General features: G+C 35.5%; 1 protein-coding gene across 6 annotated transcripts in view; it reads right to left on the bottom strand.

Moving 5' to 3' along the window:
* The window catches only part of Ehbp1 (EH domain binding protein 1), a 348,572-nt gene that overhangs the window by 78,422 nt on the left and 242,654 nt on the right, over window positions 1-27,496 (bottom strand). For all 6 annotated transcript variants that reach the window (XM_005385727.1, XM_005385724.1, XM_013514692.1 and 3 more), the window contains 2 exons: window positions 22,052-22,948; window positions 16,194-16,337 (listed from right to left, as the gene is read on the bottom strand). In XM_005385727.1, coding sequence (XP_005385784.1) covers window positions 16,194-16,337; window positions 22,052-22,948 — 1,041 coding nt within the window. The remainder of the gene's footprint in view (window positions 1-16,193; window positions 16,338-22,051; window positions 22,949-27,496) is intronic.

A 27,496-nucleotide genomic window follows, 5' to 3' on the forward strand; every position in this document is an offset into this window, starting at 1 on the left:
AGTTCTTGGTATTATAATTACCTTGACCAAAATACTGTGAAATTACTGCTCTGATCTACTAATGGCTGCAAAAATCAAGTCATTGTGGTTTCATGCCAAGGGGCCATAGCAAGGTGGTGCAATGATTTCTGACACAGAAGACAACTTCTAAAACTCAAAAGGGAAAATTAACGGGATGTGGTTTACATTGCCAAAGACTGTTCATTAATTACCAATTTAATCACTGCTGGAGGCATGACATTACAAAAATCTGGCTGAAAGTTCTAATAGATTATGAAGACCACCTAAGAAGAGTGACCAAGAAATGTACAAAACAATTAATACTGTTTCACTGCTATCAAAGACATTCAGATTATTTTACATCAAGTCAAGCAAAGGAATTAGTAGCTTCACAGTGCCACCACTAGGAACTGTAAATACAATAGCATACAATTAGTAATGCACATGTGACTTTAACTCAAGGCATATATCCTTCGGAAAGCCAGAACATGATAAGACGAACAAAAGAAACATTAAAAAATGAAATGAATGAAGATTTAAACTCTAATGCACGCTGAACAATAACATAATAGGCAATATAAAGTACAGCTTTAGTAACAGCGGTATCATCCTGAGATGTTCAATACTACACTGAACAGCCATATGGAAAATGTCTATAGCCATTAACAGTGGAATAAAAGGAGTGTTCCTGATGCTAAGACACCTAGCTCTAGTTTCATGCATTCATGGCAATCTCAGATAAATAAGACTTTTGAATTAGGGGTTTTGGCCAAATAAAAAAAAAGATGCTCGAGGGCCTCCCCATCCCCAAACAATGCTGGCCTTTTGTGTGACTTTAAAGATGCTAGCAAGACAAGAATATATTTTCTAAGAAGTCTAGAAACCACTGTTAGGATAGGAGCCTTCAAGACAAATTTAGACATAATAAACTATTATTTAAATCATAAGGAATAAAAACTACTGCCTTGCACAGAGTTATTTATGCTGAACACAGAAGCACACCAGTATTCCTGTCCTCTAAAATTCAATGGTAGGGGTTGGGGATTTAGCTCAGTGGCACAGCACCTCGCTGGCAAGCGCAAGGTCAGGAGTTTGATTCCCGGTACCGCAAAAAAAAAAAAAAAAAAATTCAACTGTATAATGTACATTGGATCTTTTGATGACTGTTTTGAAGACACAAAAAATGTATTTTTATCGCAGTATCCTAGGCACAAATATTTTAGCTTTATGGAGAAAAAAAATCCTTATATAAAATAAAATGGTCACTTTAAATGTTATTGAAGGTTTTAGATTTCTTTTGTAATACTGGTAAGTAATGTCCTTTTTAAAAATGAAATTAGATGGGGCTGGGGATTTAGCTCAGCGGCAAAGCGCCTGCCTGGCAAGCGCAAGGTTGTGAGTTCAGTTCCCGGTGCCGGAGAAAAACCAAAAAAAATTAAAAAATAAAAATAAAAATAAAAATGAAATTAGAGTTATCCTACTTCTTCCTAATAATAGACCTGGTAATATGTGTAAATAGGAAAAATAATGTAGCTTGAACTTTTTTTGATGCTATGATTCCCAGAGGCTATTTAAATGTTCTATCCTAATTAAAACATATTTTTGACAACATGTACTTAGAACAAACATATATAAAAACTACAGAAAAAGTTACTGTCTATCGGGGTTATCAAAATGATGTTTAGTTTTTTTTTTAAACCACAGAACTTTCTTTTTTTGTCTTAAGCCAATCTAGTGATCTTATCTAAATCTACTACAATTATCAGCATGACAGACTAGTCCTATTTAAATCAATATTCTGCAATCAACATCAAAAGTGTAAGGCGGATGTCCCACCCTTCACAGCAACAAAATACCTGTTGAAGGTTTAATTAACAAAAGAGCAGCCTACATTCTCTTGGTTCTTACCAAGTAACTCATTTGTATTCATTTTCAGAGATCAGTGAAGGGGGAAAGGAATTACTATATCTGTATCTTTTTGGACTAGTAGTATTTGCAGTCTTTAAAGATTGACCAAACTAAAATCTTTTTTCATATATACAATTTTTTCTAGAGGATTTAAACATTCTTGCAAACCTTTGAAGAAAAATACTGCAAGCCTCCTAGGACTTGCTGCCAACTTGCACTTTGATCCTGGCATTTCACTTGCTAAGTGAGAACAGTCTCCTATAGCACATATAGTACATAATGGGAGGGTCATTATAATGGAAGGATCATTACACTGGCAGATTAAATGGTAGAGGAAGAAAACTACCTCAAGTCTGTTTTATAACAGCATTGCAACTTTTTTCTGATGTTTCTTGTAATGAGGCTTCCAGATATCTAACAACTATTTGCAAATCATAGTCTTATGCTGTATATTATTTTAAAATATATTTCTAAATTCACTAATTGTTTTGCTTAGATAGTTAGATTGAACATCCATCCTAAATCTCTTTTAAACTTCGTATTTACAAAATTATTTTATTCATTCTTAAAAAATGAAAATAGTGGGGGACTTCCAGGAAGATAGTGGAGTGGTAACAGAAAGTGCCTCCTTGAGATTTGGTGTCCAAACACTGAATTCTGCCAATGTGAGGAAGAGAAAGAGCGAAGTGGGTCCGTGGGACCCAGGAAGGATGTGAAGCAAGATCTGAAGGCCAAGAGGAATGAACAGAAAAACTTCAAGGAAGGAGGAGGTGGCAACAGCGCTTTTCCCCTAAGCACCAATTCTGCATGGGAGGAGAGCCTTAAACCTGAAGACACACAATGACTGCTGGCAACCCCAGAAGCCTCTGTGGAGAAACACACAAGTGGAACAGTAGTGGACACAGGGTACTGCAGTGGCTGGGAGTTATTTGGGTTCAGATGTCCTGCAGAAGTGGGTGACTGGACAGGAGCCATCTTGCAAAGGGCCAAACTGAAGTAGGAACTCAGAGGAACTCCTGGCTCCACCTGGTGGCTTCAAGCCTGGAACAGGTGCGTAGACTGCTGCAGGTGAAACAGGTTGGGTCCCAGGCTCAGGGCAAGAAAACAACATGAACTTCAGTGGAAATAAAGGCACAGACTCACTGGGATTATCCACTACCCCACTTTAAAGCTACTGCTGGCTTGCTAGGATTAATTAACATCAATCTTTGCCCATGTTGTCTACCAGTGACAGGACAGACACACCTTGAAGTGGACCTTTTCTTTCTTGTTTTGTTTTGTTTTCTCTCTTTTCTTGCTTTTTTTGTTTTGTTTTCTCTCACTGTCTTATTTTTATAAGTGTGAACATGCTTTCTAGTTTTTTTGTTGTTCTTTTCTGGTTCTTATTTCTTTGTTTTCTCTTTCCTTCCTCTCTTCTGCACCAGTTTCCCAAAGTTTGTGTGATCCTCCATTGTCCTCTAGCCTTGCTTCTAAGCTCTTCTGCTTTTTCTTTACTTTTTTTCTTTTTTTTTTTTTTGTCTTTTAGAGGCAGGGTCTTGCTATGCAGTTCAGGCTGGCCTTGAGCTCACTTTGTAGCCCAGGCTGGTCTCAAACTTGCAACGATCCTCCTGCCTCAGCCTCCCAAGTGCTGGGATTACAGGCATGCGCCACCATGCCTGGCTCTTCTGCTGTTTTTATTTCTCTATTTTTTCTGGCAAACTCTTTTTAAATTTTCTCCCATGGATGAAATTGCCATATTGAGGGCTATTTACTGTATACAATTTTCTGGTTTGTTTTAGATTTTATTATATAACCACAAAACTAGTTCATACTGTTAAAGGTGGCAAATTAATAGTTATCTCAGTTTGACATTTTCTGGGTTGTGTTTGATGCTACTGTTATTCCCTATTGTAGCACTTTAGCCAAGGTGACACAATTGTTCTAATCAGTTGTTCTTCCTGGTATACCAAAACTGAGATTGCAGAGGGCTCATAGAAAATACTATAGGACATTCCTAAAGAATCAGGGGCTAGGCCTGGTAGGCCGCAATTTCTCATCCCCAATAATTTGAAGAGGCATGATCTTGCAACGGACTTAAAACCCAACAACAGCTACACTTGGGAAACACCTCTGAGAAATACTCATTTCCTAAGGGTTCTAAACACAATAAAGTTACTTGCCATGGGCAATTTATAGGCATCAACTCAAGAATTAAACTTAAAAAAAAAAAAGGAAAACAAGAACACACTTAAGATGCAACCCCAGACATCCAGCTCACAAAGGCAAACAGTGGGGCATTGAGGAGGACAATCCAAAAGCCATCCACCTGAACTCTTAAGTAGTAACAGTGGAAATAACAAAGTAAATGAATGAGGCTCTGGAAAAAATAAAATCAAATCAGAAATAATTTCTCAGACAATTATATGCTTAGTTACTCTATAGCAGATACAGATTAAAAAATAGAAGAGTTTAGGAAAATGATGGAAACAATGAATGCCAACACGGAAAAAAATGGAACACATTGTAGAAAGAGATAATAAGGATTACAACTCCATGAATCAAAACAGAATGAATCCACTAGCAAGGCAAACAATTAAACAGAGGGGCGAAAAGAGAGCCAACAACAGAAAATAACGTGACAAGAATAAAACAGTACATATCAGTTATAACCATCAATCTAAACAGTCTCAATTCACCAATCAAAAGAAACTGGCAGAATGGATCAAGAAGCAAGATCCAACAATATGCTTCATACAAGAAACTCATTGAATTCAAAAACAAATTCATAGACTGAAAGTGAAAGGATAGTAAACAATATTCCATGCAACAGAAACCCAGAAAAAAGCAGGGATAGCTATTGTATTTGCAGACACAGTACATTTCAGGCCAAGACTGATTAAGAGAGACAAACAAGACAACTACATTCTTTTAAAGGGAACAATCCACGACTAAGAGATAACTACCATAAAAATATATATACCAAATACCAGTGCACCCAACAATATAAAAGAAATATTAACAGACATAAAAAAATCAATCCTTAATACAAGTGTAGAGGAGTACATTAATTTCCCACTGTCACAAACAGACAGGTCAACTAGACAAAGAAATCAACAATGAAATATTAGAACTGAACCAAACTTTTGAACAAATGGACTTAATGGATGTCTACAGTGTTCCTCCTCACAATATCACAGTACACATTCTACTCAGCTACACACGAGATGTTCTCCAAAAGAGACCACATAGTAGCTCATAGGACATGCTTAAATAAATACAAAGGAATTGAAATTACCCCATGCATATTATCACACCATAGTGCAATGGAATTGGAAATCAATGGCAAAAGAAACCACAAGAACTTCACGAACACATGGTATTAAATACCAGTGGGTCACAGACAAAATTAAAGAAGAAATTATACAGTTTCTACAATTAAATGATAACAACAATACAACATACTGGAACATATGGGACACAATGAAAGCAGTCCTACAAGGGAAAATTATAGCAGTGAATACTTATATCAGCAAAACAGAGCAAGCTCAAATAAATAACTTAATGTTGAACCTCAAACTTCTAGAAAAAGAGCAAGTCAAGCCCAAAGTTCCTTAAAGGGAGAAAATTATACAGAGCAGACTAGAAATTAATTCAATGGAAACTAAGAAAACAATACAAAGAATCAATGAATCAGAGACATGGTTTTTGAAAGAGTATAGAAAATCAATAAACCCTTATCCAACCCTATCAAAAAGAAAAGGGAAAGATACCAAAACAAATCCATGCAATTAGGAAAGAAAAGGGTGAAATCACAAAAGATCCTGCAGAGATCCAGAAGATTATCAATTTGAGTTCAGATGTCCTGCAGAAGTGTGACTGGACAGGAGCCATCTTGCAAAGGGCCAAACTGAAGTAGGAACTCAGAGGAACTCCTGGCTCCACCTGGTGGCTTCAAGCCTGGAACAGGTGCGTAGACTGCTGCAGGTGAAACAGGTTGGGTCCCAGGCTCAGGGCAAGAAAACAACATGAACTTCAGTGGAAATAAAGGCACAGACTCACTGGGATTATCCACTACCCCACTTTAAAGCTACTGCTGGCTTGCTAGCAAGGTGCCAAACACATTCATACCTATTTTGAGACCTTGTATTTTAATAAGGTGAAAAATGCAGAAGAAATGGACAGATTTCTAGATATGTATGAATTACTAAAGCTGAATCAAGAAGATATAAAAATTCTGTGGTGGACTGACAACTGGTGGTAAACTTATAACACCCAGCTGAACTGAATCAGCATCGTGTTGGGTGTGGAGGCCCATCTGAGATTGTTTTTTTTTTTTTTTTTTTTTCCTCCGGTACCGGGAACCGAACTCACGACCTTGTGCTTGCCAGGCAGGCGCTTTTGCCGCTGAGGTAAATCCCCAGCTCCCCATCTGAGATTGTTGTCAGCAGCATAAGAGGCAGAACTGAAGAAGAAGTTATGAGGCTGTTGGGAGCTGAGAGAGGCTGTTAGGAGCTGGTAGAAGCTATCTGGTAGAGAAGCTTGGGTGCTCTTAGAAGCTGTAAGGAGCTGATGGATCTCTTGTACGAGCTTGTCAGGCTGGCTTTCCTGATGACCTCGGCTGCTCTCATCATCTGAGTTGCTCAGGACCTTGTCAGTGAGAATGGCTTTGGTTCACTTTGGTGGAGCTCTGGTCTTTACCTTGAGTATCACTTCCTGTCTCCGGAGGGGGAGACGGTGCACTGCTCAGTCTCCTGGAGATGCTTGTCACAATAGTTTTCCTAATGGGAACTCGGCTTTCCTTATCATCTGAAGAGCTCGGGACCTCACTATTGCTGAGGATAGCTGTGGTACATTTCGGGAGAGCTCTGGTTCTTACTTTAAGTATTGCTTCCAGTGCAGATTCCTCATCCTGCTGGCACACATCCTTCTTCCTGCTGGCATAGACTTTCTAGCTTCCACCACTGACATTTGGGCCTTCCCAGCACAGATCTGTGAAACAGGCCTGCATAAAACACTATCACGGGCTCTAGGCCTCCAGTTGGACTCGTGGGAGGCATTGTCATGGGATCTAGGTCTTCAGCTGGACTAATGTAGGACATTGCTGTGGGATCCAGGCCCTCAGCTGTATTCTTTGGTCTTTCTGTGTGGACAGATTTCCTGTACTTTTTGTATATGATTCTTTGGGTGACTATTATAGATAATCTTATAAAATATGTGCCCTGTACTCTATTGTTTCTACTTGCAAAGCCCTAAACTATGATAAATCCTGAATAAAATCACTATCAAAGAATGAAATCAAAGATGTAGTTAAAAATCTACCAACAAAGAAAAGCCCAGGCCCTGATGGATTCACTGGTGAACTCTACAAAAATTTACAGAAGACCTAACACTACTACTTCTTAAACTCTTTAAAGAAATTGAATGGTAAGAAATACTACTGAAGTCATTCCTGGATGCAAGCATTAACCTGATAACAAAAGAGGAGAAGGATCCAACCAAAAAAGAGAACTATAGGTCAATCTCCCTTGAGCATATATGCAAAAATCCTTAATAAGATACTGGCAAACAGAATGCAGCAAATTATCAAAAATATTATATACTATGACCAAGTAGGATTTAACCCAGAAATGTATGGATGGTTCAACATACCTGTATCGATAAATGTAATACATCATATTAACAGAGCTAAAGACAAAAATCATATGATTGTCTCAACTGATGCAGAAAAAGCCCAGCATCAATTCACATGCTAAAAACCCTACAGAAAATTGGAATCAATGATCTTTATCTCAATCTGATAAAAACCATATGACAAATCAACAGCCAACATCATATTAAATGGACAAAAACTGGATGCTTTCACTCTAAAATCAGCAACAAGACAAGGATGTCCACTGTCACCACTCTTATTCAATATAGTTCTGGCAGTTTGGAAAGAGAAAGAAATAAAAGCAATAAGGATAGGAAAGGAAGAAGTAACATCATCATTATTTGCAGAAGACATGATACACTATATGGAAGACTCCAAAAATTCCTCTAAGGGACTTCTAGATTTAATAACCAAATTTAGTAGCATAGCTGGATACAAAGTCGACAAGCAAAACTCAACAGTCTTCTTGTACACCAATAAACTCGGTGAGAGAGAAATTAGGGAAACAATACCTTTCATAATAGTGTCCAAAAAAAAAAAAAAAAAAAAAAATACCTAGGAATTAATCTAAGAATACTGCAGTACTCTGAAAAAGGAGATCGAAAATGATATCAGAAAATGGAAAGATATCCCTTGTTCTTGGGTAGGAAGAACCCACATAGTGAAAATGGCCATACTTCCAAAATTATTATGGAGATTTAATGCAATTCTGATAAAAATTCCAGCAGCACATCTCACATAATTAGAGAAAACAATCCTAAAATTCATTGGAACCACAAGAGACCTAGAATAGCAAAGGCAATTAATGGGCAACAAAGGCAAGGTAAGAGGCATCACAATCCCTGACTTGAAATTATGCTGTAAAACTACTGTGATAAAAACAGCATGGTACTGACAAAAAAACAGACCCAAGGATCAATGGAACAGATTAATAGATGCAGTAACAACTACAGACACAGTCAGCCACCTTACCTTTGACAAAGGTGCCAAACACATTCACTGGAAGACAGCCTCTTTAATAAATGGTGCTGGAAAAACTGGCTCTGTGCATGCCAAAGATTAAAATTGGACTCATATCATTCACCATGCACTAAACTTAATTTGAAATAGATCAAAGATCTAAATATTAAAACAGAAACATTAAATCTGCTGGAACATAAAATACGTAAAACTCTTGAAGATATTGGAGCAGGTAAAGACTTCATGAACAAAACCCTAATTGCACAGGAAATATCACAAAGAATCAACAACTGGGATCTCATTTTATTAAAAAGCTTTTGCACAGCAAGAGAAACCAACAACAGAGTAAAGAGAAAACACACAACGTGGGAAAAAATGTTTGCCAGCTATTCCTCAGACAAAGGATTACTACTGAGAATGTATAAAGAACTCAAAAAAAAAAAAAAATCAGACCTCCCAAATTTAAAGACCCAACCCAAAAATGGGCACCTGAGATGGAACCTATGCTCTTAATTTTCAAGTGTGCAAAACAACATTACTGACTATAGGTACAGTGCTGTTTAGATCTTTAGAATTTATTCATTTAGTTTAACTGAAAAGTTTTTACCTGTTGATCAGTAACCCCATTTCTCTATCCCTTTAGCCCCTGGAAACCATTATTCCATTCTTTGATACTATGAATTTGACTCTTAGGTGCCTCATATAAGTGGAATCATGCAATATTTGTCATCCTGTGAGTGGCTTATTTACCATAGCATAATATCATCAAAATTCATCCAGGTTGTAGCATATGACAGGAATTTTTTTTTAAGTCTGAATATTATGGCTGGGTGTAGTGGTGCACACCCATAATCCCAGCACTTATAACGCTGAGGCAAAAGGATCACTGCAAGTTCAAGGCCTGTCTGGGCTACATAGTGAGTTCAAGGCTAGCCTGAAGTACCTAGTGAGACCCTGTCACCAAAAAAAAAAAAAAAAAAAAAGTTGATAGTTTTGTAATCCATTCATGTGCTGATGGACATTTAGATTGTTTCCACATTTTGGCTATTGTGGATAGTCCTGCAGTGAATATGAGAGTGCTAACATCTCAAGATCCAGATTTCAGTTTGTTTGGATAAATGCCCAGAAGTGAGACTACTGGATCATATAGTAGTTCTATTTTTAATTTTAGAGGACCCTCCATATTGTTTTTCATAAAAGCTACACCATATTTTTCCCATTAATAGTGTATAAAAGTTCCCATTTTTCTATATTCTTGCCAACAGTGTCTCTGTTCTGAAATAGTAGCCATTCTAACAAGAGTGTGATAGTATTGTAATTTTGATTTGTATTTCCCTGATGATTAGTGAAATTGATTATATTTGCATGTTGACCATTTATATTTCTCCTTTGGGGAAATGACCATTCAAGTCCTTAGCTCATTTTAAAATCAAATTATAACCCCTTATTAGGTACCATATATGGTTTACAAATATTTTCTGCTATTTTGCTGTTGATTATTTTCTTTACTGTGTCTTCTGATTCTAGCTCAAAAGTTACATAACATCATTTCTGCTATATTGTGTTGGCCTAAATAGTCACAAAGAGACGTAGATCCCATCACACATCAAGACAAGTGTCAAAGTCAGGTTATAAGAGCATCTCTCATGAGAGATAGTGTAGCAGTCTCTTCTTGGTGTGAAGTTTACACTCAAGGGGAAAACCCTTTCACTGTTGCTCATTTTTCACAGGCCAAACTATATAGATACTCTATGAAAACTTTCTTAGTTTTGTGAACTAAGTACTACATTCCAGGACTATTTTTCTTGTTTTGACATTTGATGTCAGAGAGAGATTGGGCCTTGCCATTACTTTTCACACTTTGGTATGGAACTTGGTATCAGGTATCAATCTTTTGAGAGACAGAGTTGTTTTGTTTTGTTTTGCTTTGTTTTGTTTTGAAACAGGGTCTGGCTTTGAGGTGCAGGCTGGGCTTGAACTCACTGTGTAGCCCAGACTGGCCTTGAATTCCTGTCATATGCTACAACCTGGATGAATTTTGATGATATTATGCTATGGTAAATAAGCCACTCACAGGATGACAAATATTGCATGATTCCACTTATATGAGGCACCTAAGAGTCAAATTCATAGTATCAAAGAATGGAATAATGGTTTCCAGGGGCTAAAGGGATAGAGAAATGGGGTTACTGATCAACAGGTAAAAACTTTTCAGTTAAACTAAATGAATAAATTCTAAAGATCTAAACAGCACGGTACCTATAGTCAGTAATGTTGTTTTGCACACTTGAAAATTAAGAGCATAGGTTCCATGTTGTGTCCTATTAGAATAAAATAAAAACAGAATCTATGAACTCAGGATGTCCTTCCATTTAGATAATCTTCTTTTATGTTGTTTAGGATGCTTTAGTTTTCTGCTTAAGTATTACATATATCTTTAAACTTTTTAACATATTATTTGTTTTTGAGGCTATTTTAAAGTGTTTCTAAACATTTTTGCTGTTAATATAAAAAGAAAATGTACCCATTTTAAGTGTGATAAATTTTAACAAATAAAAGGACACTTTCCATCCCTATAGAAAGTATGCCCCTATTCCTTTGCAATTAATCTAACTTACCCTGCCTCCTGGTAACTGATCAATTACACTACCACAGTTTCTCTTATTATAGATTTACATATAAATTACATGTAAATGTATTGATGTACATATGTGTTCTTTTGTGTTCTCAGCATAATATTGCTATCATTTATTTGCTATTATGCACCTCAATGGATTGGTCCTTTGCATTCCTGAATAGTACAGGTTAGGTAGAACTTCACTGAAATTCCTGGGATGAGAAATGCTTTGAATTTAAAAGCATTTAGGATTGGAGGTTTCAGATTAGGGCTCAAACTGTATACTACTGTATGGATATATTATGATGTGTTCGTTCATTTGTTGACAGACATTTTATCCAATTTCTGGGCATTACAGTAAAAAATGCTGTGAATGTTTATGTACAAGTTTTTGTGTGACTATATGTTTTCAGGGTTTTGGAGGCAGGTATGAATACCTAGGATTGGAGTTGTTGAGTAATATCGTAAGTGTATCTTTAACTTTTAAAGAAACAGACCAACTATTTTCTAAGATGGCTATTTTGCAATTCCACCAGCAATCTGAGCAGAGTTTTAGATGCTCCATTCTTATAAACTTCTGTCTTTTAAATTTTAACCATTCTTATGTGTCTACAGTGACATATTATTTTTGATTTGCATTTCTTTGGTAACTAATGATACTGAAGATCTTATGTGCTGTTGACCATTTATATATTTTCCTGGAAAATAAGTTACTTTTGGGTATTATTTTCCGGTAATTTTGCTAAACTTATTTCAATGATTTATCTGAAATTTGAGGGGGGTTTCTATGTACAAATCATATTCCTGGTGAATAGTGGTAGTTTTATTACTTCCTTCTTGCCCCTTATACATTATATATATATTTTTTATTTTAGGAACTCCACTGCGATTCTGAATAAAAATGACAGTGAACTTCCTATCTTTTATCTGTCTCAAATGGAAAGCTTTCAATGTCTCATTCCTTTCTATTTCCAGTTTTCTGGTAATTGTGTTATTTTTACTCCTTTGGACCATGAATGGATACTGATATTTTTCAAACTTTTTTTGTATCTATTAAAATTACTGCTAGCCTTCTTTATTGTTAATGTGATCAATTAATTGTTTCATTTTAAAAATACTAACCAATCTTGCATTCTTAGAATAAATCCAAATTTGCCATAGTATATTAATCTTTTTTAAAAAGTAGAAAGACCATATAGAAAGGCCATATGTAGGTATTCTAATTGACAGGTTACCAAAGGTATGAGCTGAAAGCCTGCCCCAGACATTGTGGAGCAGAAAAAAGCCAGTTCTATTGTGTCCTGTCTGACAGAATCCTTAGCAGAGTAAAATGGCTGTTTTATATCTGTAAATTTTGCAGTGGCTTTTAAATGCAGCAACAGATAACTTGAAAGGGAAAGGGAAGTATCTTTTGGACTATTAAAAGCATAATTTCATAAGCCATAGGATATATCTTTGGGTAACTGTGAAATATATGTAACAAAGTGACCAACCTGGCATATAGCTAGCCAGCTATGTGGCATAGTACTGTTCTTTTTGAGAAAAACTGCTAAGACAAGACATTAACTCAAGTCATATCAGTAATAGTTAAAGGAACAATGAAGTATTTTATGAGCTAGCATGATTATTATTTATTAATTACATCAAGAATTTCATGTCTTTCAATGTGAAGAATATATATGTATATATTACTGAATCAGCCATTTTTTTCACATCTAGTTCCACATCTAGGTATAAACTAAAATCATGAACAGTGAAAGTGAAGAGATCTTTGTGTCCCCTCTTGTCCTCCCTTCCCCTTTCTCCTCCCCCTTTCCCTTTTCCTCTACCACTGAACTACATTTCCAGTGTTATGGTTGATACATTGTGTCAACTTGGGAAGTCTAGAGGTTTGGCTAAGTGACTCAGCAGGAAGCCAGGGTGCTTACTTTGTATACATCCTGAGCCTGTGGAAGAGGAGGGCATGGAGATTATGTGAGAGCTACATGCCCCTTAGGTGGGGGTAGCCTGTTTACAATGTAAGGGAGGGAAAGAGGCTGCTGGCCGCCATTCCCCCCTTTGCTCTTGTTGCTTTGCTACCTTCTGCCTCAGAGCCAGCCAAGTATGGACTGAAACCTCCACAAACTGTAAGCTAAATAAACCTTTCCTTCCTTCATTTTGGGCTTTGGGTATTTTGTCTCAGCAACGAGAGAAAAGTAACCAAGACACCCGACCTCTCTGTCTCTCTTTTACAGGCAGGCGCTTGTGCCACTGAGCTATATCCCTGGCCCCTGTATCTCTTTTAAAATACACCCACACCCATACCCTCCCCACCCCACAGATATACAACTTCAGTTTAAGTGAAACTATCTTAGTCAGGTTTGTTTGGATATGCTAAGAAAACAATGTCATAAAAATCTTTTGGGGGGCACCAAAATTTTCCTTCAATTATTTTCCTTAATAATCAGCCATTTTTCTTAAATACAAAAGAAGAACTTGCGTGCTCAGTCAAAGAGGACAACCACCCCCGATGGAGGACAGTTCCTCAGTCAAGGGTTTACGAGTAGCTGCGCTCCCCTGCTAGAACCTCCAAACAAGCTCTCAGAAAAAGAACTAAGGGAAAAACACTGTAAGTTAAATTTTGGTCTACCCTCTAGGGATAAATACTGCTACTATTTTGATGATTTTTCCTTTCTGTCCTTTTTGATACAAATATAGTCTATATTATTTCAAAATGGAGGTCATCTGACAAACAGTATTACATATCTTTGTGTTTCTATACAGAAAAAAATTGGGAGCATTTTCTCGTATCTTTACTCTTTCAAAATATCACTAAATACTCCATCTTTAATTTTGTTGTCATCCTTAAATTTGTTGTGATTTGTTTAATCAGGGAAAGCTTTTTGAAAGCTCAAATATAGGGAAAATATTTGAGCTTTCAAAACACTTTGAGACCTTGCTCCTATTTTTGTTGAAGTTTGAAAACTGGGATAAAAATCCACATATCAATTTTGTCAGTGGAATTATTGGGTGAAAGGAATAAAGATTTCCTTTTATTTGTTATGGTGGTGGGGATCAAACCCAGGGTCTTGCACAGCTAAGCAAGTGCTCCCCACTGAGACACACACTCCCCAAGAACCAGAACAAGCACTTCTTGATGATGTTGTAATTCACATGCTACTATCAGTACAAAGAAGTATACAGCTTGATAAATGTCAGCTGTAGTTTCTTAAAATTCAAGTTACATACAGATAAATATGTCACTGACAAGTGACAAGAGATGTTTTTATAATTTCTAATGTTGAATTCAGACTAATATAACTTAGTTGAAAGTCTAAGTTTCATTTGGGAAATAAAACCATAGGAAAGATTATTGGTTCCTGTACAGAAATTATTATTTTTTAAAGGTTGAAATAATGAACAAATATATTGAACCTAAGAATAAACAGCCTTACAATTCAGAATACTTAAATTCTGAGCTTCATTTGTCATTGTCTGTGACCCTAGATAAATTTATTTATTTGTTTTTGTTATTTTTTTTGGAACCAGGAATTGAACTCAGGACCTTGCACTTGCCAGGCAAGTTATGTTGCTGAACTATTCGTCCTGACCATAAATAAATTTAAAAAAATTTTCCAAACTCTTTTTCCTCATCTCTACAGTAATATTTATTCTTACTTCAGAAGAATGTCAGAAAAATATACCACAAAGAAATATAACACAATGCTTTAAGAATACAATCTCTGAGGTCAGACTGTCTAGGTTCAACTCCTGGACTTATTACTTATTAGTTATATGATCATGGTTTTCTCAACTCTAAAATGGGTACAGTAAGATTTATATAATTATCCTGATTATTAAATGCGAAAATTATGTGAAAGCACTTATAATCTTGCTTGACACAGGCTAAATGCTCAGTAAATGTTAAATGAAAAGTTTAAGATATGTAAACTGTACACAGAGATAAAATGATTAATCTACTTGGAAGACACAGATCATATAAACATCAAGTATTCTGCATTTAGAATCAATTCTTAGCAAAACTTTAATTATTTTAAAAATAAAGTACTAATTTTCTACAATTTTCAAAACTTGAAAGAATTTTATGACACACACTTTATCATAAATATAATATCATCAAAATCTTTCTAGTGAATACACTTTTTGTGGTCTTTTATTTGACTGGATCCTTCTCACCCACCAAATGAGGAATGGGTTCAAATAGCCCCTCTTTAGGTCAATTAAGCCCCTATTTTCTCCAATTACTCTGTTTTATCATCTGATTTTCATATTCTGTAATTGCTTTGTTAGTATCTATCTCTTCCTACCAGAATATAAATACCATGAAGGAAGAAACTTTTTTTGTCACTGTGAGTAGACTTGGTTCAGACACCCCATAAATATATTTGGCAAATAACTGAATCAATAAACTGATGATATATGAGATGGTTAAGAGATGGAAAAGCTGTCAAAAAGCTACATGTTCTTCCTTAAAAAGGATGGTTTTTAGATTAGTATTTCCCTCTCTCCTCTTCTCCCCTCTTCCCACTTTGTTACTGAGGATTGAACCCAAGGCCTTTATACTGTCACAGCCCCAGCCCCTTCTATATTTCATTTTGACTCAGGGTATGACTTATTAATCCAGGCTGGGCATAAACATTTGATCCTACTACCTCAGCCTCACCAGTAGCTGGGACTATATGTGTGTGTCACCAAGCTCAGCTAGATTAGTATTTCATAAACTTTTTTTTTCATGATCCACAGTTAAAAATACATTTTATAGGGCTGGGGATATAGCTCAGTGGCATAAGTGCTTGCCTGGCAAGCACAAGGTCCTGAGTTCGATCCCCGGTACCGCAAAAACAAAACAAAACAAAACATTTTTTTTCAAGATCCAGTAAACACATACTCATATAGCTGCAACAAAAGCTTCACAAAAATATTGCTCACTAATTGTAATGAATTTTTATCTATTCTATTTTCTTCCTTCTTATTCAGCATCAGCTATTGGGCCTACTAAATTGATTTTATGCCAAGTGTAATAGAAAATAAAGTGAATGGTTAAATTCTTAAAATTACAGTTCAACCAGTGTTCCTCACATCGCTTATCTGCCTGGTGCAGAGAGGTGTGGCTGCGCTGGCATTCTGCTTGTTCCCAGCCTTTAATGCTGCATCTCTTCTTGCTTGCTCAAGTAGAACTCTCGCCCTTTCTTTAAGTTCTTCTTGCCTGGATAGCATTCGATGCTTAAAAGCAAAGGTACAGAATTAGAAGCTGATATTAAAAAAATCTCAAGCCAAAAGAAGTAAGCTATATTTATAAATTAATCAAAGGTTAGATAATTGTTGAAATAAAAGAGGTCAAGAGTAAGAGTACCTTCATAGGTTGTCTATAGAAAATATTAACGTTGAGTAGAAAGTGTGGAGCAAACCCATGACTCTTAACATAAAGAAAACACATCTAAACTGTATTTAATTTAATTATGCTCTCATTAGAATATAGTCTCAGTAGGAGCATATATAAAAATATATATTCTTCCAATTTGCTCATAAAAAGTATAATCTGGCAACCAAAAATATTTGTGAAAGCTCACAATTTTATTTTGTAGTCTTATAGAACTGATAACTCTGTGTCTTCTAAGTATGTACATTGAGTGATATAAAATACCAGTGGCAATAGTCTTTTAAATTCATACCAATATTTAGAAAATTCAAAGCTACAAGTATTATATATTATAGAAAATGTGTAAAACTGGTTTTCTCCATTGGTTATCCTTTGTATAACAAAATCATCAACCACATCAGAATTAGAAAAGTATTTTTCTTGCTTAATTTACAGTTTTACAATGTAATTTTGGGGTACAACAGATATTGACCATTAATGAAAATCAGTTCTTAAATGGTGATATTAATCAAAAGCATAATATCTGAATGCTTCATAGTCCAAATTCCTTTTTTCTACTAAAGAAATGAACTTCTGGCTTTAGACGGCTATTACCATTACTCTGATTTTTTTTTTTTTTTTTTTACTTAGTTTATTTTTTACTTCTCTTTCACTGTATAGTTTTTTATGGAAAATGAAAATAAACAAGAAATCCACTCCTTTATTTAATATATAAAATCATCTTTTAAAAAACATTAGTACATCTTTCTTTGTCTTTGAGACCTTTATATTTGACTATAACTATTTTTAAGCCTTTCTTCTGTAATCTTAAGATTTGCCTTAAAATGTACAACTGATTTGTTTTTGGTATAATCACAAGGTTTATAAACTATCACCACTAATTCCAGAACTTTTCTGTTTTGTTTTTACTTTTTTTTTTTTTTTTAAGACAGGGGCTTGTTATGTAGCCCAGCTGTCCTTAAATTCACTATGCTGCTCAGGCTGGGCTCAAACTCAAGATCCTTCTGCCTCAGCCTCCTGAGTCATGGGATTAGAGAACATTTTTTTTTTTTTTTTTTGTCTTTTTCCGACAGGGTCTCGCTATGCAGTTCAGGCTGGCCTTGAGCTCACTTTGTAGCCCAGGCTGGTCTCGAACTTGCAGCGATCCTCCTGCCCCAGCCTCCGGAGTGCAGGGATTATAGGCGTGCGGCACCACGCCCGGCTAGAGAACACTTACTACAGTTTGATAGTTAACAGTTTTGGGGTTAGACAGGCCTGGGTTCAAGTGCCAAATACCATATCTATCACTTAATTTAGTCAAGTTACTCAACGTAAGCCTATATTTCCTCATTTAATAAAGTTGGGATAAAAACAGGGCAACCCTCATAAGCATAGTATAAAATTAAGTAAAAGTCATGTGCTGTACTTACCACTGGCACATGGCAAGTACTGGAGAAATTTAACTATTATTATTTTTGTAATCACTCAATTTACCTTTGAACTGAGGAGACTGAGAGTAAAATATCTTTAAGACTCTATTAACTCTAAATTCTATAGTCTTTCAGTGATTCCAACTAGCGATAGTGTTTTGTTTCTAAAATCACATAAGCCAAATTATGTTTTTCTTAGAAATATATTTCATATTCACTATGGAGATTTTAGAAAATACACATAAATAAAAATAAAAATAATTGATAACCACAGTACCCAGAGATCATCACCATAGATCACGTTTTCTCACTATTTCATTGTGAGCTTCTTGTGTCTTTTGTGTATTTTTTTTGAAAACAAGGTTTTCCATAGGCTATCTTTCTATTATATAGATGCACCATTCTTTACTTATTATTATTCATATAGGTTGTTTGTAATTTTTGACCTATCATAAATAATGCACTGATTGATTGTTGAGTAAGGGCGGAACCCAGGGACTAGTTCTCTACCACTAAGCTATATATTCCCCGTCCTCAAGATAATGGACATTATTTTATGAACATCCTTACATGTAAACTTTTGCATATAATTCTGATTATCTCCTTAAGAAAACTTTCTGGAAGTAAAATCTAATGAGATACACATTGGTATCTTGCTTTGCTCTGTTCAGACAAGGTCTTGCTATGTTGCCCAAGCTGGCCTCAAACACATAGGCTCAAATGATCTTCTGCCTCATCTTCCCAAATAAAAGAGACTACAAGAGGTAAGTCATCATGCTTGGATGACAAACATTTCTAAAGAAATTGATGCACATTGATTGCTAAACTGGCTGCAGTAAAACTGACAACTTTACCTCTGGACTATGATTTTTTGTGTGTGCTATTATTAATTTTTTACAAAAAAGCAATATTGCGAGCATAAAGTTTAGGAGCACAGACTTCATTGCCAGGCAAGATTGGTTTTGAGCTCAAACTTCAACATCTATAATGTGACTTTAGATAACTGTAAACTCCAGATTTTTGTATAGAACATGGGATTCAACTGCTTACTTCATGGGTTGTAAAGTTGAAGAGAGATGTGTTTCAGCTGTCATCACATGCTCTTAAATGGGCAACATTATAACTCTGTTAAGTATATAAAACCATATTGCTACCCAATTTCCTATAATCCAATGCTTACATATGAAAGTCATATAACAAATACTTCCAATTAATTCTGATGAGTACATAATATCTTGCAGAGAAGTAAAATGTGAGATATCTGAGAGTAGTCTATAAGAGAAACATATTCAATTGTCCTAAATGTAGCTTCTATATGCAATTTTTAAACCCTACAAAATATTAGCAACCATATTAGAATTTTTGGTGTTAGACATCAATTTTGCAAACAAAGTGCCAAACAATTCTTAAACTTGCCTTAAACAAAATTCTTTTTTGAGACAGGGCCAACTATATAGGCTGGCCCTGAATTCACTGCATAGTCCAGGCTGGCCTTGAACTCTGTCATTCTTCCTGCCTCAGTTTCCTGGGATTACAAGTATGTGCCACTACTCCCAGCAGTTAAGCACAATTCTGGCCCCTTAACCAGTGGACAATGAACAAACCTACATGGAGCTATAAATAGATGATGCTTTATCATGCAGCACAGCAATCTGCATACATGGAATCACACGACGGAATTTTAGAGCTAAGAGGGCCTTCAGGGATTACTTTATTTAACATATATGGAAAATAAGACTGAGAAGCTTAAATGGCTAAATTAACATATCACACCACTAATTAATAGCTGAGTCAAAATGAGAATCCAGATTTACTGATTCTCAGTCAGAATAGTTCTAATTTTTCACTAGTAATACATTTTTAGATTTACCTAAATACATTTTCCTTAAAAATCTGGTTTATAAACTAGGCATGGTGGCACACACCTGTAATCCCAGTACTTCAGAGTCTGGGGCAGGAGGATCACTGTGAGTTCTAGGCCAGCATGGGCTACAAAGTAAGTTCACGGCCAGCCTGAATTCCATAGTGAGACCCTGTCTCAAAATGACCAAAAAAAAAAAAAGATCTGGTTTACGGCTAGGTGTGGTGGTACATGCCTGTAATCCCAGCACTCTGGGAGACTGAGGCAGGAAGACTGAAAGTTTGAGTTCAACCTGGATGATTTAGCAACTTAGCGATACCTTGTCACAAAATAAAAAGTAAAAAGCAGGTGTGGTAGAACACACCTATAACCCCAGCACTGGGGAGGTTGAGACAGATGTATAAATTCAAGGCCAGCCTGAAATACACAGTGAGGCCTTATCTCAATCAATCAATCAGTCAATAAAACAAATGAAAATCTGTGGTAAACAGTGCAACTAGGGCTCATCAAATACTACACTTATCAATTACTAGATGTTTACTGATTATCTATTATGTAGCACACTATGCCGTCACAATCTCCCCCTCCCCCTGCAAAGTACTAGGGATAAAAACCAGAGTTTTGCACATGATAAGCAAGTGTTCTACCACTGAGCTATAGCCCCAGTTGCTGTCAGGAAAGCTTTCAGACAGGTTTAGCTACTTAGGACCTTTGATTTGGGATTTTTTGAGTAGGAGAACAGTAGCCTGCTTTGATAGCTGTTATATTTCTATAAGATTTTTTCCTTTCCTTCTTTTCATTCCTTTCTTTCTCTCTCTCTATCCCTCCTCCCATCCTTTCCCCTTCCCTCCCTTTCTCTTTTTCTCTCTCTCCTCCCTCCCTAATCTCTCTCTCTCACCCTGGGGCCTTCACACTAAACTACACACCAGCTCCCCTCTTTAGTTTTGTTTTTAATTGTGAGACAAGTTTTGCTAAATCACCTAAGCTGTTCTCAAACTTGTGATCCTGTCACCCCTCAACCTCAGCTGCTAGGATCACAGTGCATCTATGCCCAGCTGACATAACACTTGTGAAAATTTATAAAGGTGTCAGCCAGGTCACAATTAAGAAATAGTTGTCCACCTACATACTGCTCGATATTTATGGCGGCATGATCGCAATTCCTTCATGTTTCAATCAACAACCACGTGAATACAGTCTTCCCTTATACTGGCTTCTGGTACCTCTGTGGGTTTTCTGCAAATGCTTGGGTCACTTATATAAAATGGCATACATACTATCTGGATATATTCTAGATACATCCTCTTGCATATTTTAAATCATCTCTAGATTACTTTTAGTAGTTAATACAATGTGCTACGTATGTAGTTGGTTCTACTGTATAGCTTAGAGACTACTGACAAGAAAAAAGTATGTACATGTTCAATACAGAACTTTTTCCTTAAAAAATTTTTTTTTTCAGTTTGTGGCTGGCTGAATCCATGGATATAGAACGTGAGACTATGGAGGGCTGACTACTATGTGAAAAATGAACATACCTTCAGGTTATCATCTAAAAAAATCTCTCTTAAAACCTTCCAGTAATGTAAAAAAGTGCTATTATCAATGAGTACTACTGACTTTGAAGAAAATTCCAGAGATAACTGTGGGAGAATGATATAATTCCAAAGTTCTAAAATTTTTTGGTTTCAGTATCTCTTTATATGCTTAAAAATTACTGAGAATACTAAAGAACTATTGCTTATGTGGAATGTATTGTTGCTACTTGTCGTTTTGGAAATTAAATAGAAACTTAAAAATATATTTTCATTTAGAAATAACCAAAATACATTAGATACTAGCATATTTTAATTAAAAATTAGTTACTTTAAAAACGAAGAGTCGCATTATTTTACATGTTTTGTAAATCTGCAATAGAGTGTAAGAAAATGGTTTCTCGGTTCTCCTATTTGTGTTTTGTATTCAATCTCATGAATATTAGGAATCCTGTAGCCACAATATACATTACACACCTGTGAAAGAATGAGAGTAATAAAGGTAAATAATGTCCCACTACTATTATGAAAACAGTCTTAACTTTGGGAGCTGTCTGAAAGGATAAATCAGTCTCAGAGGTCCTCAGATCTTACTTTGAGAACCACTGCTGTAAAACCACACTTTGATAGCACAGAGGATAAATACTATGAAGAAAAATAGGACTACCAGAAATTTTAAATGAAAAAAGGCTTTAGTAGAGTTTGCCTATAAATGTGGTTCTAAATGTATGTACTCATTCTCACTTACTTACCTGGACTGTTTTGGAAGAATGATCTGCATGATTTAAAGTGGTTCTATCAGCATCTGGATCAGACTCCGTCTGCCTTAAGGAAGCATGTTTTTTCTTTGCAAGATCTGCCTCTCTATTGTATGAGTATCCAGGTTTAGAAGTGGGAGATAAACTTGTTTTGATAGGTGATTCAGCATCTGACCTGCATTCTAAGGGTCTGGAATTCTCTAGTTTTTCTTCCTCCAAATTATTACTGTTAACAGTCTGAAGCTTTTGGTGGTCTGTCTCTTCACAAACAAAGAATGAAGACTCTTCCTTCTTTTTATCACTCATATATAAGTCACTTAATTCTAAAGTCTCAGCTTTCAATATTCTCTTCTTGCCTAACAAAACCTGTGCTTGGATGGACTCTGTATTGGAACATATTCCGGTGTCATCAGATCCTGAAGTTCTTCCAGAGCTCTGCTGGGACTTTTGAGGTTCTGTGTCACTTTTAGTCCTGCGACAGTAAGGGGAAGCTGTGCTTGGACTAAGGTGATCATCGGGCGTCTGATGCTCACTCTCTGACTCTCCAACCCCACTGTCATTCACAAACACAGAATCATCCTGTGATAAGAAGTCTACAGCTCCACTGGTAGGCTGCTGCAGTTCAGGCTCCCGCTTCAGGTCGCTAAGCTCTGCATAGAATTTTTCTTGGTCAACAGAACTGTTTGTATCTGTTTCATAGTTTCCAACTTTGTATGTGCTTTTACTGCTGTTTTCCTCTATCTGAACAACATTTAGTTCTTGGCCACTGAAATGTGCCCTTATTTGATACAGATAAGTCATAACAGTCAGTTTGTCAGGAATTGCTAGTAAGACCATATCTGAAGGTTCCAATAACCGGGAAATTCCTATGCTGGCAAATCCATCGTAAGCCTTCAAAAGAAGGAAAGACACAAGATACACTGAATAGTTCAGACAGTTCATACATTTTAAAAACAGCAAAAATTTTAGTTTTTTGTCTTGCTGCAGGGTATATAATGTTACTGACATTATTATGCCACATGAAAAGAACAAAATTCCAAAAGTTAAAAATACTTAAAGTGGGAAGAGGGGTAGAAAGAAGACATAGAAAAAGCTTATTAAACACTTGAAATACTTTTTTTTCCATTGTTGGTAGGAGAGTGAACTATTACAACCACTATGGAAATAAGTATGGAGATTTCTCAAAGAACTAAAAGTAGACATTCCATATGACCTAACTATCCCCCTTCAAGGTGTCTTTCCCAAAGAGCTTAAGACATCATATACAGTGATACACGCATGCCAATGTTTACAGCAGTACAATTCATAATAGCTAAATCCTGGAAGCAACCTCTATACCCATCAACAGATGATTGGATAAAGAAAATATGGTACCTATATATAAGGGAATACTACTCTTTATAGCATAAAGGACAAATCTGACGCATTTTTAGGAAAATGGATGCATCTGGACAATATAAAGTTCAGTGAAATAAACCAACACACGGGCTTAAATATCATATAGTATTTCTGATTTGAGTAAGGCAAAGCACAAACAAAGAGATCAACAGAGGATGGGTAGAAGGAGACAAGGGAATAAAACTCTTACAAATGGGAAGCAGTGTAAGAGATTAAGGGTGAAAGGTGAGGGGTGAGGGTGACGGAAAGGGGAGAGAAGTATGATATGCCATGTACAGGAACCTAATAACCTCAACAAATGTAAACATTAGATGCCATAAACATGAGCTAAGGTTAATAATAACAGTAAAAATGAAAATGGGGAAAGGAGAATTCCACGAGAAGGGAGAGGAAGAGGAATAAGGAAGAACATTTAAAAAAAAAGGAAGCAAGTTCTATTATGTACCTATACGTGCACCCCAAAATGACTGTATAGCGCATGCACTACTAACATGTACTAATAAAATTAAATAAACTAAAATCTCACTTCTCAAGGACTTAAATAAGAAAAAAAGTTTTTTCTAAAAAGAAAATAAAAATGAGTATTAAAACAAAAAACCAAAATCTTAAAATGGATTTTTAAGGAACTAAAAGTAGAAAGCAATATTAGAACTAATCATTGCTGTCTACCTCTTTTTCATGGACTGATTTGTGAAGTGAAGAAAAAGTACAGCCAGATAATTCAAAAGAACTACTAGATTCTTGATGTAAGACACAAATAAATGCTACCTAAGTTTAGAAACATAGAAACATTTTTAACTTCCCAATTATGATTGATTTTCATAATGAGAAAAGTGACTTATTTTTACTTCAACCATTTTGGAAAGAATGGATTGTTTTGAGCACTACAACCTAGTTGAGAATGTGAGGCTGCATTGTATTATTTCTGTTAGGCTTCCTTTAAATGACTGTGGCACATCAGGTTTTTCTAGTTTTGAAGAATCAAAGCTGTTTCTCAATTTACCATTATTACTATCCTCAGCTAACCCTTGAAAACAGCACTGTGTTGCTAAGAAGCATTAAAGCATTAGAAGTACAGCTAAAAGGTCTCAGATAAAATAAAGACTCTAGATATAGTCTTGCTTTGAGATGTTAAAATAGAAATTCTTCATAACAACCTAGATTTTGGAGCATAATACAAAGTTTTTCTTAAAAGAAATGCTAGGAAATTACTTAACAACTGAGAAGAGATCAGTCTGTTGCACTTATATGTTAAAGTACATTCTATATTTGAATTTAATCCTTGTCTGGTATTCTTCCTGTAGTTTAATAAATATTGTGGAGTAAAAAAGAAAATGAAAAATAAATTGTGATATTAAAACTGCTTCAATTTTCACAGCACTATGCTTCATAATATAGGTACCGCAAAATGTTTACTAGAAGGAATGACTCAGTTGGTGTGCATGTATAGGCTTGCTTGTTATTTAACATGTTTCAGGAAAATTAAAGTCATTTTCCTCCTTCTCTGTCATGATGGCTTGATTGACAGACATCAATTGTAGACCATCAGGAAAAGCACCACAGGCAGTATTCAAAACATTTCCTAATTATTTAAAACACTGATATACTGGTTAAAATCAGATGCCACAGGTATCTTTTTTATTCAATACTTTTTATAGACCTGGGAAAATGATCAGCTTCCTGGTGGGGAAACTCCTGCTGGTGTCTTACCTCATGTAACAATTCATTTTATGCACACTAAAAAAACATTTAAAAACAAACCAGGTTTCTTGTAAGTGAGGTCAAGACTTTCTAAAAGAATTTTCCCATGGGTTAACCCTTTTTCCTATGGTCAATTACTTACTGTCTTTTTAGCTGTTTGTGTGTGAAAAAAAAAAAAGGTTTTTTGTTCAAAGGAAACTGTCTTACTCATTAAATTGTCTGATTCATTAAATTGGTATGGAAGAGTCACTGCCAGTTATCTATCTTTGTGACATTCAAGACACAGGCATTATTTCTTGTGCAGCTTTAAGTCCAACCAAACATATACAGGGTTATGGGGAAGAACCATGTGGAGGCAGAAAGATCAGCCCTGAAAGATCTGACTGAGACTTAGGGCCTTGCCCAGGCTAGGCCCTCTGCCAACAAGTTACACTTCCAACTCTGAGAACAATTTTAGTTTTAATGGAATATTACTATTCTACGTAGTAATATGTAAATCCAAGGTATGGTCACCATTACCAAATTCCTGTAAAAATAATGTAAAGTGTAAGCCTAAATGAGATTCCCTATATTACTTAACTACAGTATATAGTTAGGGAAAATCAACAGTGTCTCCTTTCAAAACTTTGAGAAGTGGAAAGCTCTACTCTGTACACATAATGGCTTATTTTAATTAATTTTTAATTTAATTTTGAAACAAGGTCTTGCTATGTTGCTCAGGCTGGTTTCGAACTCATGGGGAAGCCATGTAATCTGTCATGTTGGCTTTTAGTCTCTCGAACAGGTGGGGCTACAGGTGCATGCCACCACTACTGAAGGGCTATTAAGACTTTATTTTATGATACGTTTATGTATGTATGTATGTATGTATGTACTGGGAATCAAACTCAGGACCTTGCGCTATTTGTGCCACTGAGATATATCCCCGGCCCTTTGATACTTCTATTTAAATTAGCTTAGATTTTATTCAAATGCAAGAAAATTCAAGTAAAGAACTGTCACATTAAAGAATGATTTAATTAATAAAAAAGGCTTTCACTTTTCCAAGACTAAATAAGAAAATAATTAATAAGAATTACTTTGTAGCATGCCCACCAATAGGCAATTTCTGTAAAGAAAATTATACTTATTTTTAAAGACTAATTTTTGGTGGCAACATCATACATCTGCAAAGAAATATTTTTTATAGCAATAAAATTTTTTGGTTTTAGAGAGCAATAAATGTTTTAACTCTTGTTTGAAAATTGAACTTTTACTAAACTCATAATACTTTTTATGACTGGTGGTTTTAATTATCTAGAGTGCATTTAAAACTTTTTTTCATTAGCATAGTGCATAGATGTGATACATAATTCATTATGGCGAGTTGGTACATATATGTATTACATCCTAATTTTTTTTTACTTTCCCTTCCCTCTTCCTCCATCTTCCTTATCCATCCCCAAAAGGCCCACCTCCTTTTTTCCTATCATCTTTTATAATATTTTGCTCTTTAAGTTATTTATACTTTGAGTTTCTCATATAAGAGAAACCATGCAATACAGTATTTAACTGTCTGTGCTGACTTACTTCATTTAGCAATGACCAGAGGTTTTTAACATCTCTGTTCTATGAATTCTCTTCTCAGAAGAATGTCTTACATGTTTAAAATATATAAGGGGCCAAAACAACCAATTACACTGAAAAATACAATTATAACAATACTGTAAAACTGAATTTGGGAAACAGTAGTCTGTGCTTTTTATGAACATATTAATGTAATTGTGAAGGAGTGATAAAAGGTATTTGTAGAAATTTGCAACTATAGTAAAATATGAAAATATCTGATTTCTAAAAGTAACAAAATTTCAGGGATGGCTAATACTACTGTGGTATGTTGCCTAAATTCATAGCTGAAGGAAATACTAAGGATTAACTAAAGAATTATAATAAATAAAATGTATTTTTCCCCAACCATATTTAATGACCCTGGAATTCTATCTACAGACCACAGGTAAAAAACTTCCATTCTAAGAGTAATACATTTCTAAACTAATGCATTAGTTTTTCAGTTGAAGAATTCAATTAGTGGAAACAAATATTGACTATCTAGCATGTACACAGTTAGGTACTTCCCTCCTTGCACACGGAAAATTCTAACACTGTGCTGTGCACTAGAGTAAACAGCCTGGAACAACAGCAGCTGGCCCAGGGGCTCCAACAACTCAGCCCTATGCACCTGCCCTGAAGGCTAAAGAATCAATATCCCTACATACCATTGGGAGGCTTGATCTCAGCATATTAATTAAGTATGTGGAAAAAAATATAGATATATGCATGTTTGTATGTATAGTTTACAAG

Source organism: Chinchilla lanigera, unplaced genomic scaffold (assembly GCF_000276665.1).
Source record: "Chinchilla lanigera isolate Chin_1 unplaced genomic scaffold, ChiLan1.0 scaffold00023, whole genome shotgun sequence".
Classification (NCBI taxonomy): Eukaryota; Metazoa; Chordata; class Mammalia; order Rodentia; family Chinchillidae; genus Chinchilla; species Chinchilla lanigera.